A 13,728-nucleotide genomic window follows, 5' to 3' on the forward strand; every position below is an offset into this window, starting at 1 on the left:
GGAATGGCACAAGGTTCTATCTTAGGGCCCTTGTTATTTGCCCCTTCATAAATGACCTATCTCTGAAAATGGGAGATGCATTCTCATCACTTGTCATGTATGCTGACAGTAATTCTTTGTCTGATGCTCAAATTAATCAAGCTGAAAGTAAGAAAGGCCTTTAACTGCCCTCAGCAGACTTCAGATGTGGTGCTATGAAAATGATACAACCCTCACTGCGTACAAAACAAATGTCTTGATGATAACTATGCAACAGAAAGGACCTAGATTACAAATTTATATGCACCATGTTCTCTGCTACAAGACTGATCTGGAAATGACTTGTCTTGATAATGTTCTTGGCATATTTGTAGACAATAACTTTAATATGGTATCATCATCTAAATTATATTCTTTTAAAAATTATGTTCTTATATGTGGCTCTTAAGGAGATTGAGACCCTTATTTTATTGCAATAAAGACTTATGTTTGACAAATGTTATCGTCAACTCCAGCTTGACTACTGTAATATATAATTTGGGAAATACATTTATATCAACTATGAAAAGAATTTTCAGACTCCCAAGAATGGCATGAAAATTAATTTTTGACCAGCCAATAAATAATGTCCAGAATGCAATACTTACAATTAAAGTGTTAAAAGAATATGAAAATATGCTCTTTAGATAGGCCAATTTAGGTGTGAACAAAATCAGCCCCTTATACCTGAGGGCTTTTGGATGGTGCAGGGGAGTGATGCCATTTTTCACCACATGATAGGCTATGTGTGGTGAACAGATATATCTTTGTTGAGTAAGAACCCAGGAACACCCCAGAAAGAACCACCAATCCACAGGAAGGTACTGGCAAGCTTTCTTACATATCCACATTGCTCAATTAAGCCAAGACTTGACTTCACAAGGGTAGAGGTGATGTGAGTGATCTATAAAGGCAAGTGCTTTAGACCACTTAGCCACCTGGGATCACCCCAAAAATTGGAGTTGTTAAAAAACTATCAGTACTTTTGTTTGGGATAATATTCCTCATCATATTAATCATCTCAAAGAATTTCTTCCTTTCACAATAGATTTATTAGATTCATGAAATCCTAAATAGCATGGGGTATTTATTAAAATATAAGATACATCACCTCCTGTTTTTCACTTCTTCATTAATGTAACATTTATGTGATTAGTTTTAAGTATTTTATGTATTTGTTTCTTTGTGTCTGCATGCAAACATATTTTTATTAACTTGTAAATATATGTACATAATAGAAGCTACAAGGTTGATTAGGACTTATTTGTAACTATTGAGTTACCCTCAGAAAATATAGGCTTTATTGTTGTTGTTATAATTACTACATTGGAAAAAAGTCATTATTATTGTTATTATTATTACATTGGTAAAAATAGTCATTTTTGTTATTATTATTATTATTATTATTATTATTATTTTTACATTGGTACAGTAAAACTTGTCTCAAGAGACCACTGCTTTGAGAGACCACCTGTCTTGAGAGACCACCTGCCATGAGAGACTATTAAGTTTTGGCAGAAGGGGTGGTCTTTCAGGACAGGTTTCACTGTTCAAATAAGGTCTTTATTGTATTATTATTATTATTATTATTATTATTATTATCATTGTAACTATGGTACAAAGTTAAGCATGATTTACATTTTACAGGTGGAGGCCAAGTATTGCATTTATACTAGTAATTATGGGAAAACTACTCATTTCTAGTAAGTATATTTAATTACTAAATTACACTCAAAATGTTATGGCACATACCCCCCCCCCCACCTTAAAGATTGCTTAAATGCATGTATATGAGTGTTACTATTTATGAATATTTTTGTTATGTTATGATCCTAGGATAATATAAAACAATGTGGTGTTGTTGGAGCAGGCTACTGGACGTGAATCTCATTTTAAAATAATGATAGAAGTACAATATGAACTAAAGTACATGCTGGATCTGGCATAACAAATAACATGGTACCTAGTTTGAATATGTGCTGTTTTATATTGTGACATCACAGCACACAACATTCAGTTTTCTTTGTACTGGAAAACACTTTAAGTTGACCTTTTCCATGAATGTCGACCTTATTTAACATTGATTTTATTGCATGTATTTCTTGGGGCATGTGTAAATAATGACCTTCCAAAGGAATAGTAATATTTGAGTATCCATATAGAGTGAATAATTGCCATTTAAATGCATGTATAATCAAATATTTAAAATGACACCCGTAATTGAAATAGTAAATTCTGAATGCCTTCATGAAAATGACTTTTACTATAATTTATGGTGGAAAGATCTCTGCCCCCAGTGGACATGTTTACTTTAAAAGAATATGTCAGTATATTTGAAATATATTTATAGAAATACAGGATGTGTATAAATAAATATTCTCTCTATCACATGAAGTAAAGGTTGCCCACTATACTCAAATTGCGGACATCATAAAGGTTTTGCTGAATTTCTTTTAAAGCTGCATTAAAATCCAAATCACACACACACCCCCCAAGTATGAATATAGCATAGATAGAAGTAAATATTCCATTTGTTATTTGAAGTATTGTTTGTCAACTATACCCATTACCTGAAATCAAGCAAAAGTTCTTTCTATAAATAAAGATGAATGTTCAGCTAAACATTATTTGATCAAATTTAACAAAAACCATCTTGGCATGAAGAACTTTAACATTGGTATAGATGATGTTGATCTGCTATAAAATATGGGATTTGTTATTGAAAATAGATTGACTGTTAAATGGCTTCTCCCAAATGGCTTAACAGCATTGGACAGAAAGCATTCTTGCATGAAGGACGTTCAAGTTTGTTCAAATGATGCAGATACGTTATCAATTATGGCCACCATTACTAAAAATTGAAAAGCACTTTTAATAAATTGCTTCACAGAATTTGACCAAATTTGACTTAAAGCATTCTGGCATGAAGATCTTAGAGATTTGTAGGAAAGATGCTGCCCATTTTTTAATTAGGGCTGCTGTTACTAATGTGGAAAAGCTTTCAAACAATTTCTGCTAAGCCACTGCTCAAAAGACTTTGATCATGTTTGACACAAAGCATGAAGTGCTTTCATGTAATATACAAGTGTAGCTGATTTGTCTTTAAATGTGATAGTTGTTATTAAAATATAGTTTTTGTCAAATACTGCTGAACATAAGTTTATTCAATATTAACACAAAGCACACTGGTATAAAGTCTTTTCGAAAATGTACATTTACATTGATAAACCATCATGTATTGCCACTGTTACCAAGTAATAAAAGCTTTCAGTGTGAGTGTGTGATTTGGATTGTTAATGTTAATGCTTTGACAATTTTTCAGTCATATCACTACAATGTCTGCAGTGTGGCAGTTTATAGTGATGTCTAGCACTGGGGCATCATGACGCAGACATGTAGCATCATGTCCTATTCAGTCACATTATGCTGACACCAGGCCGACCAGTCCCAACACTAACCTCTTAATGCTGAGTGCCCAGCAAGGCAGCTGTTAGTACCATTTTTATAAGTCTTTATGACTTGGCTGGGGTTCGAACCCACAACTTCCTGCATCCAAGCTGGATGCTGACTAACCACTAGGTCACTGGAGTGGTCCAATAAAAGCTTTCAGCAACTTCTTTGAATGGACTAAACATAATTTGACCAAGTTAACTTGGAGCATCCTGGCACAGAGAGCTTTAAAATTTTTACTGGTTATGCTTATCTGTATTCAAATATGGTTGCTGTTCCGAAAATTAGACAAACATTTAGCATCAACAACAATTTAAAAACTGCTCAACAAAATTCACCAAAATTTTGCAGAAAGTATCTTTGCTTGAAGGATTTTAAAATTTATACAGGGCAGTATATTGTCAATGTCTCCATTTAACATGAAGCTTAAAAGCATCCTGCATATACACCTATTTATGCTGTGTCCATCTGCAAACCACAAACCAAGATCTGCCATTGCCCTAGATGTGCCAGCAGATCCTGGTCTATGCAATTCGTTATGACTAATTAGTAGGACATATAGCATAGACCCTAATCTGCCAATGCATTATGCAGTGGCAGATTTGGGTCTGTGTTGTTTGCAGTTGGACCTGCCTTGTATGCGACTATAATGGTATGGAAATTTGCCCTAATCAAGGAACTGACTTCTCATGATTGATTGATAACTTTTTGATCTACCATGCATCAAATGGTATGCATATTATTTAATGTGAACTATAGATATGCTTAAATATAAATCTGAAAAGAAAGAAAAAAATGGGTAAAATTTCAAGTCTAATACTGTTTGCATTTGTCTCTGCTGATTATATTAGATTTATGATGATCCAAAAGCTTATCTTGACATTTTTCTTGTTGAGGAGGAAACAAATTGTAAGGCTTATTTTTCACCAAATTTAACTTTCCTTCCATGCATTATGTATAGCTTAGGGACAAATATTACAAAGACCTGGATTAAGTAAAAAGAAAAAATCTGGCATACAGATCGGAAGATCTTGCTTTATATATACATGTCTTTAGAAATATCTAAACTTCTGACTATGGCATGGTTATAGGTGTGTGTGTGTGTGTGTGTGTGTGTGTGTGTGTGTGTATATATATATATATATATATATATATATATATATATATATATATATATATATATATATATATATATATATATGTATGTATGTATTGTTAATATTGCCAGCAGATGCTCATTCTGACTTTGCTTCAGACTGGATGCATTTTTGCATTTAGAACTACTTCCCCATCTGAAAGCCTGTTTGTTGAGGGAAATGAGCCATCACTTTATTTTGGATGAATAAAATCAGTTCTTCTGTGGCCTATCAAACAGTTTGTCTAATCCATCCAATCCTACATACATTGTAGTCTTCATGCCCAAATGCCAGATTTGCACAAATTTCATTCCTCGTTTTGATGTATAAATTTGACCTCCCCTAGATTTCCTGGTGAACTTCTGTTGCATTTGGCTGTTAGACAAATATCAGCTTGGTGAGTGGTCTCAAGCTTACTTAGGCCTCAAGTTTGTATTGCAGTTATTAGCTTAACATTAAAAATGCTATGTGTCCTTTGCACAAGTTTGACAAGATACCCTTTATTGTCTTGCTTGCATTACCACAGTAACATATAGATGTTGCTTATCTGGTGGTAACAGTTTGTCATTAGCAGTGTTTTGTAATAAAGTTTTAACAAGTCAAATACAAGGGAAATTTGTTCAAATAGTTTTGTTTTAAAGTTTTAACAAGTCAGTTACAGGGGAGACCTGTTCAAATAGCAGTGTTTTGTATTAAAGTTGTAACAAATTAGATACAAGGAAATTTGTTGAAATAACAGTGTTTTATATTAAAGTTTTAACAAATTAGATACAAGAGAAATTTGTTTAAATAGCAGTGTTTTGTAATAAAGTTTTAACAAGTCAGATCAAGAGAAATTTGTTAAAATAGCAGTGTTTTGTAATAAAGTTTTAACAAGTCAGTTACAGGGGAGATCTTCAAATAGCAGTGTTTTGTATTAAAGTTGTAACAAATTAGATACAAGGAAATTTGTTGAAATAACAGTGTTTTATATTAAAGTTTTAACAAATTAGATACAAGAGAAATTTGTTTAAATAGCAGTGTTTTGTATCAAAGTTTTAACAAGTCAGTTATAGGGGAGATCTTCAGATAGCAGTGTTTTGTATTAAAGTTTTAACAAATTAGATACAAGGAAATTTGTTCAAATAGCAGTGTTTTGTATTAAAGTTTTAACAAGTCAGATACAGGGGAGATTTGTTCAAATGATCCAGATTCATCATCAAATATGGCCACCATTACTACAAATTGTAAAGCAATTTTCATAAATTGCTTAACAAAATTTGACCAAAATTTGTATGAAGCATGAAGACCTAAAAGATTTGTCGGAAAGATGCTGACCCTGCATTTAAATAGGGTTTCATGTTACTAATATGGAAAATGGAAATAAAGAAATGAGGTTTTCTTCGTTTCCTTGTAATGAAAAATGGATGAGTAGTGTGTCAAAGATGCTGCAAACTTAATATACATATATTTTTTTTATATCACGTATAAATACATATACTTGCATTTCCAACAAGTTAAGATTGACTGCAAACAACTGTATTTCGATTCATTGAATGAGAATGAATAAACTGTACACAGCCTTGTCCAGAGCATCTGCTTCAAAATGTTGTTCTTTTCCTTTTGCAAGTATGTAATTGCAATCTTGCAAATTAATAAGTTGCTTCTTTATTTTTTTAAAATCTATTTTTATTCATACTGATTAAATAAATATAAGACACACTTAGGATTTAAACATGAAAGATCATTTAAATGAAGAACGAAAGTATGAAGAAAGCAGAACACTACAAACACCGCATGGTTGACTACCTAAATGCTGAGTGTGTAACCATTCACATACTGTCCGACGTATTGAAACGAGTGAGAAATGGCAGCTAAGCGAAATGAGGAACCAGCAAGAGGTAATTCAAACATTTAAATGTATTTCCTTTTGATCTAAGCTATTATGATTTAATTAACTTAGCTATCGACCATACAATTGTTTCCATCCTTCTTTTCTAATTTTCCCAATTCCATAGGTTCAGGTGACTACATTTTCACATTGTATGTGTGTGTGTCTATATATATATATATATATATATATATATATATATATATATATATATATATATATATAGTAAAAGATAAAGGTAAAATATATATATAGAATACAGTCTTTAAAAAGTTGAAGATTATCTTTGGAGGGTCATCACCATAAAAATCTATAAAACTTCTGGTCTACAGGGTGGAAATGGTCACACTCAACAGTAATGTGTTCCATTGTATGTGGACACTGGCTTTAGAAGAGACACATCAACACCACAGTGGAGATGCATTAACACAGACACTGGCAAGCTTCTTGCTTCCATGGAACACTGTTTTATTGAGGCAGTGTAGGACAGTGAATCCTCCAGCTGCACTTGTCCCTTACCAACTGTTGGTTGATTGTTGTTTAATTGAATTTTTTTTGTAGAGCTTAAGCCCCCCCCCCCCCCGTGCAAAATGGAAACTGTTACTTAGTGCCACCTGTTGTGCTTAGCTTGTTTTAACTCCAATAACACAGCTACCTCAGGGGCTATAAATCTTGACAGTATTGTCACTTGTACCTGGTAGGAAGTAGTTTGTAAGAATTAAATACACTGTCTTACCATTTGTGTGAAACTTTTGGTATCAGCTGATAAAGTGTTATAATTTCAATTGAAACAAATTGGTTTAAAATTCTTCTGCTGTACTAACCAGTTGGCATTTCAGTTCTGCCAATTTATGGATTAAGCATTCAGTTTAGTATGCTTTGTTTGCAGATTAGTTGTAATCAAAATACATGTGTACCATATTTTTTATCTTTTGAGTCCAGCTGCAAGCTGTATAGATCCAGATCTGTCATCACATAATGTGCTGATAAATCTGGGTCTGTGCATTTGAGTAGGAGTAATCTGTAGAACAAACAGCATTGACCCTGATCTGCAGCTGCATTTTGCTATAACGCAGATATGATCTTTTTTGTTTGCAGTTTGATTCAGTTTCTAAATATGAGTGAATGAGTATATATGGTATTTGTGCCATATGTTTGTTTACATTTTCAGTTGCAGAGCATTTGAAGAGTGTTGTAGTGATAAATGCTGTGAAAATTTCTTGGAATTTTACAAGCTCTGGTACTTTTGGTAAGTTTTGTTCAAAAGCATGACTGTGGCATTGAATGTTATCTTTTTTTGCATCACAAAAAATGTAGGTTTATGGTATGGAATTTTATTATTGCCTATGACAAAAAACATGCCTGAAGTTTTGTTATATGCACTCTAGATGCCCAAAATTGAGTGGAATATATGATGTTAGGAAGTCAGTCCATTCATCCATCCTTATGTTCCTTATTTCCACACAATAACTGGAGTTTCTGCCATAAGAGAAAAGCCTAATTTTTTTTGCAGTCTAAGGGTCAACAGTCAAGGTTGTTGTGATTAAGGCAGCAGTATTTACACTTATAAGCAAGTTATTTTAGCTTACAGCCTGTAAAAAGTTAAAGATTTGGAAATGTTAACCTTGTAAGTGAACATTCCTTAGGTGTTATTGGATGCAAATGTCCAGATAGTACATGTACACCTAGTTGCATTATTAGTTTATTTGTCATGCACCACATACCATACATGTGTAGTATTATGCATCAGTGTCATGATGATGCTAAAGATGTTTTACCTAAATATGCTAAGATTAAATTCAACGAAAACTTACACCTCTCATAACAAGAGGTAAAGGTGTTACGTGTTTAGGCTCTTACAAAACGTAACAAGAACAAAGTGAAGGCAACAAGCTTTGTAAAATTTAACAAATAATTTATTTCCTGGAAAAAAAAAGGTAAAAATGAGAAGAAGAACTTACAATTTAACAAATCAAATCCAAAAATAATCCACGAATTAAAAAATTAGCCCCAAATCTGATCACAGCATAAAACACTTTAACTTCTCAAGTGTTAAGGCAAGAATAACTATTATAAACTATAAATATATAAACAATAAACTAGTGTTTACATCAAAGATAATTAAAAAATCAGTCAGAACTTAACTCTATTCCAGTAAATAAAGTTACTTTACAATAGCATGTAATGGAATAAAAAAATGTTAAAACTAACAAACAATTAAATTAAATCAAATATACTTAACACTTCCCCCATAAAAAAAGAAAGATTTGTATAATAAAGCTTTCTTTTTACCATAGATTAGTTATATTTGAGGTTTACATGTTATGCATATTTGATTTAGTTTATATCTGATTTAATTGTTTGTAAGTTTTAAATTCTTTCTATTTGTTTAAAAATTTCATTGTATGTTAAAATAATGTTGTTCAATTTAATAGGAACTCATAATTTTTCCAGAAAATAGTTTGACCTTGACTGTTCATTTCTGTAAACACATATGGCTGACCATTGCTAAAAATTAAGTTTTTCTCAGGTTCTGTGAGGAGAAATAGTTAGCACCAATTACTATTAAAGGCTACCACTCCATGACATCTAATAAATTCAGGCATCATGACAGAAGGGTCATTGGTCATGATAAAGATCTATCAGACCTGAAGCCAATTTTGATTTGAACAGACCAAAATCCCTCACCCTGTTTCCAAAATGGAATCTGTCCTGGATCTTAATATTGTTCAATTCAGATAAATTCAGGTCTTCAGCCCAGACCTTGCTGGAGCTTCTATCTTACAAAACCTGTTTCCTGATAGCTTTAGCTGCTGAATGCAGGGTGAACAACTTAAATGCCCTTTCAGTTGACCCAAACTGTCTTTAGTCAGATTGAATTGTTTATTGACCCTCATGACACAACCAGACTTTGTGGCCAAGAACCAGTTATTGTCAGTAAGTAATCAGTTATCATACACTTCTTCTGGTCTATAGATATGATGAGAACATCAGCCATGTAAGATCCTATCTACACCCTCAAGCACTGCACAAAGAGGCAAGTCATGGCAACTGCAAATGACTCTCCCCATGAAAGCTGGATATTACCCTTCAAGCCTGGCATATTCATGGCTTAAGTGGGTTGTACACTCGGCATACTCTGAAGTCTCAAAAGATCCAAGTCATCTCAAGATTTCTGCAGGTGAAATTAGAGTGATCTCTGCAAACCTCATGTTTGATTTACAATGTTTCAAACCAGGACATCTTGTAAGCTGTTGGCTGGCATGAGGAGTCAACCATCTCGAGCTGCTATCTCAGGGATTTAGCATCGCAGAGACACGACCTGAATCTGGTGGGTCCTGTGGATGTGGCCCATTTGACCACCAGATGTAGTTAAAACCAACACAGCCTGTTAGCGTCACTGGATTCACCAGTGAAATTTGGCATTAAGAAAATTTCAGTAATCGTCTTTTTAGTCTGATATAGTGGTCATGGATCATTTGCTTTAAGTAGGAGAGTGGGTTGTCAGTCACATAGGGGATCCAGTTTTTCTTCCCATAAAGGGTACCCAAGGTACAAGTAAAAGCTTAGCATTCCCTCCTCCCATTCTCCTTATGTTGATATGACTGGGAGAGGCATCCCCAAATGAGAATGCAAATTTTTCTAGTAAACTGTGTTTCTCTGAGAGCACTTACCTAATCACATTAATTAAAATGCGCCCAGCCATCTTGTCATGTGAGCATCTTCATCAGCATGTTGCTCAGTTTAAAGACTAACAGCATCTGGTGTGGCAAGGGGAGGTAATGGGCAAGACTTAGTGCCTTTTGTTTATGTGATATAGACAGAAAAGATAAATTTTCATATTTTGGTAAGGTTAGATTCTGGAGGTAGCAGGCTTGTATTCCTACTTTTATTGTAATTGTGTAAATATTCTGAGAGAAACATTATTTACTTGCAAATTTACTTTCACCAAACTTACTGGGGCCCTGAGTGACCAAGTGGTCTAAAGCGCTCTCCGTTAAGGATCACTGCCATCTCACCTCTGTCCACGTAGGTTCAAGTCTAGGATTCTGCCAATTTGGGTATGTGAGAAAGCTTGCCAGTAGCATCTCATGGGTCGGTGGTTCTTCCTGGGGTTTTCCTGGGTTCTTCCTCCACCATTAATACTGGCCACCTTGCATAGCCTATTGTGTGCTGAAAAATGGCATTAAACCCCACAACAATAACAACAATCACCAAACTTACTGGATGCCTTACACTTTGTGTAAGAAAAAGTCCAGATGATTTTGGGGCCAAAAGGTTAAAGATAAAAATCACTATGACTAAAAGAAGGAAAATGGTTTTTGCATAATAATTTTTATTTCTTAACCACATACCTTGACTACAGTTTCTGGATGCTTGTTTTTAATGTAAGAGGCCTATTGATTTGGGGGTCAGAGGTCATGGTCATTGTGATTCAGATGAAAAGAAATTTGCAGAATAACTGAAGAGTAAGTTTCCTAACAAAATTGTGATTTGTGATTGATACAGATGTGCAATAAGGTTTTATTTTTTTTCCCCAGGCTCTTTCTGAGGAGCATTTCTTGAAAAAGAAACCAGTATTTGTGGGATTCAGTTTGTTATTACTTCTTCCACTGTGCTTGAAAGATTTTACAGAAACTTTGTAGACTAAATGTATGGTTGGTGAAGATGTGCAGTAAGGTTTTACTTTTCTCCACTTTCCAATTTTTCTTGATACCTCTTGAAGATTTATCCAGTACAAGGATATTATGAGAATTTAGGTTCTCAGTGCCTTTTCTCCCACACTGCTTGGAAGATTTTATGGAAACTTAGTGGGCGAGTTACGTTAAGGTTTTACTTGCTTTCTCTTACTTTGCTTGTAAAATTGTCAAAAAAGGAATTTTTTTAAAATTCAGCTTTTTAATCTAGTTTTTATTTGGCCGTATACCTTATTACTGCTTGACATTAAAATTGTAAAGAAAACATTGTGATCTTTTATTGCTGCAAATGTTGTGAGAGATGGGGAATGTATGTTGTTTATGTATAAGACAAACATCCCGAAGTTTGGGGACATGAATGTTTATGACTTCAGGTACATCTAATTATTATTTTTTCAGACTTCTGATAATTTATTCTATAGGCCTTGTAAGATTACAATTTGAATAAGGCTATAACAGTATTTTGCTTCATTGATACCACTGTTGTTGCCAAGTGAGACAGAATGTTTAATTGTTAAACCTGCCCATCCTTTGCAGGTTTTGTGTTGTTGTCCTGCTAGTCTCCATTGCCGTATTAATTTATTGGTTGAGAAAAAGAAACCAGCTTCAGCATCACACATCTAGAAGACTATACCATCGACAGTGTAGAAATTACTCACCTTTGGAAGGTAAGATCCCGTTATCTCTTGTCTTGGACAAGATCTTTCAGAAATGCAAATATATTAAAATAAAACCTCTCTCAGCTATATTGTAAATGTCTGGTTTTCACTTATAGACATCTTGTAGTGTTTAGTTGGTCGTTAATGAAAATAATTCTGATCTGACATCCTTAAAAATCTTGTTATTGCTGCTTCTCATGAATGGATGGTCATATTAACATTGAGTTTTCACCAAAAGATGTATTATGGTAACTTACTGGTCATAAATTGAAATGGTGCCGGTCATACTTTAAATATAGCCTCCATGATGGCTGACTTGACAATACTGTTAATTAGACTCCTTCTGAATATTTTCATGGGGTTTTCATCAAGAGACTTCTTACGATGTCTAGCTGGTCATAAATGAAAAATTATGCCAACTTTACATCCAATATGGCCACCAATGGTTTTAACTTTAGGTAGAAGCATTCTTATCTTGGATTCCTGGAAATTGTTTTCAGCCAGTAAAGCATGAGCCCTTTTTTGTAGGGTTCCCATAATTATTTATTGGAACTACTTTTAATTGCATGAAGTTTATAGCATAGTATTGCATTTCTCATGCATCCATCAACAATTGCTATTTTAAACATCTCAAAATGCACTGGGTGAATTATTGGCCATTTTGGCAGAAAGCATCATGGAGTTAAGGGCTTTCAAGTTGGTGCAGATAGGATCATCATTAGTAAACACAGAAAATCCTTTAAATGACTTGTCAAAAACCGCCAAATATAATTTGATCAAACCTAATGAAAAGCATCTTGGAGTAATGACCCTTCAGATTTGTACAAATCATGTCGATCTACTGTCAAATAAAGCTGTTGTTTCTAAAAATAGACAAAACATTTAAATGTTCTCAAAAACTGACATATAAATAGAACAGATTTGGCAGAAAACATCTTGACATAGAAAGTTCTTACTTGCTACAAAAGTCCACCATCACATATGACCACTATTGTTAAAAATAGAAAAATATTTAAGCAGCTTCTCAAAGACTGCTCAAGCTCATTTGATCAGACTTTAGAAAGCATCAAGGGATAAAGGGCTTTCAGATTTACAGGACTGCTCATAGTGGTTAGAGTTTCCACTTCAGATGGGGGATGTCGCAGGTTTGAAATCTGGCTGAGTCAAACCAAAGACTTATAAAAATGGTACTAACATTTGCCTTGCTTGGCACTCAGCATTAGGGCAGGTCGGTCTGGTGTCAGTATAATGTGATTGGGTGGGACATAATGCTAAATGTCTGTGGCATGATGCCCCATTGCTAGACATCACTATAAACTGCCACACTGCTGAATTTTTTTAAAAGCTACATTAAAAATCTAAATCACACACACACACACAGATTTGTACAGATAATTTGGCCCAACGTTAAATATGGCAGCCATTGTAAAAATCTGAAAAGAAATGATAAAAGTCTGCCTGACAACTGTTGCAAAATAGAAATTAATTCTTCAGAAAATCTGCTCAACAGAATTTGATGAGACTTTATAGAAAGAATCAAGGAATAAAGGGCTTTCAAAACAAATGATTTAATCAATAACTTAATATGGCCACTGTTACTCTAGAACTATTCTGTTAAATGAGTTCTTCATGACTGCTGAATAGAATGCATCCTGACATGTAGACCTTTTTGAAGTTTATGCAACTGATGTTGATCCAAAATCAAATATGGCTCCCAATACTAAAAGCAGGAAAATATTAAAAAATCCCTCAGCAGAACTTGGCAAAATGATGATATACTGACTTCCAATATGCAAACCATTGCTAAAAATTAAAATTTTTATTTGACTTTAAAAAACTGCTGAACAGACTATAACAGTATTGTCAGCATCAGCACACATCTTGGAAAAAAGGACTTT

At 33.8% G+C, this 13,728-nt stretch overlaps 1 protein-coding gene across 1 annotated transcript in view; it reads left to right on the top strand.

The window, feature by feature from the left end:
- The window catches only part of LOC149776729 (uncharacterized), a 45,087-nt gene that overhangs the window by 16,068 nt on the left and 15,291 nt on the right, over positions 1-13,728 (top strand). The window contains exons 2-4 of the mRNA XM_089941258.1: positions 1,666-1,721; positions 7,646-7,723; positions 11,709-11,839. Coding sequence (XP_089797384.1) covers positions 1,666-1,721; positions 7,646-7,723; positions 11,709-11,839 — 265 coding nt within the window. The remainder of the gene's footprint in view (positions 1-1,665; positions 1,722-7,645; positions 7,724-11,708; positions 11,840-13,728) is intronic.

Source organism: Sinohyriopsis cumingii, chromosome 18 (assembly GCF_028554795.1).
Source record: "Sinohyriopsis cumingii isolate HCF-2022 chromosome 18, ASM2855479v2, whole genome shotgun sequence".
Classification (NCBI taxonomy): domain Eukaryota; kingdom Metazoa; phylum Mollusca; class Bivalvia; order Unionida; family Unionidae; genus Sinohyriopsis; species Sinohyriopsis cumingii.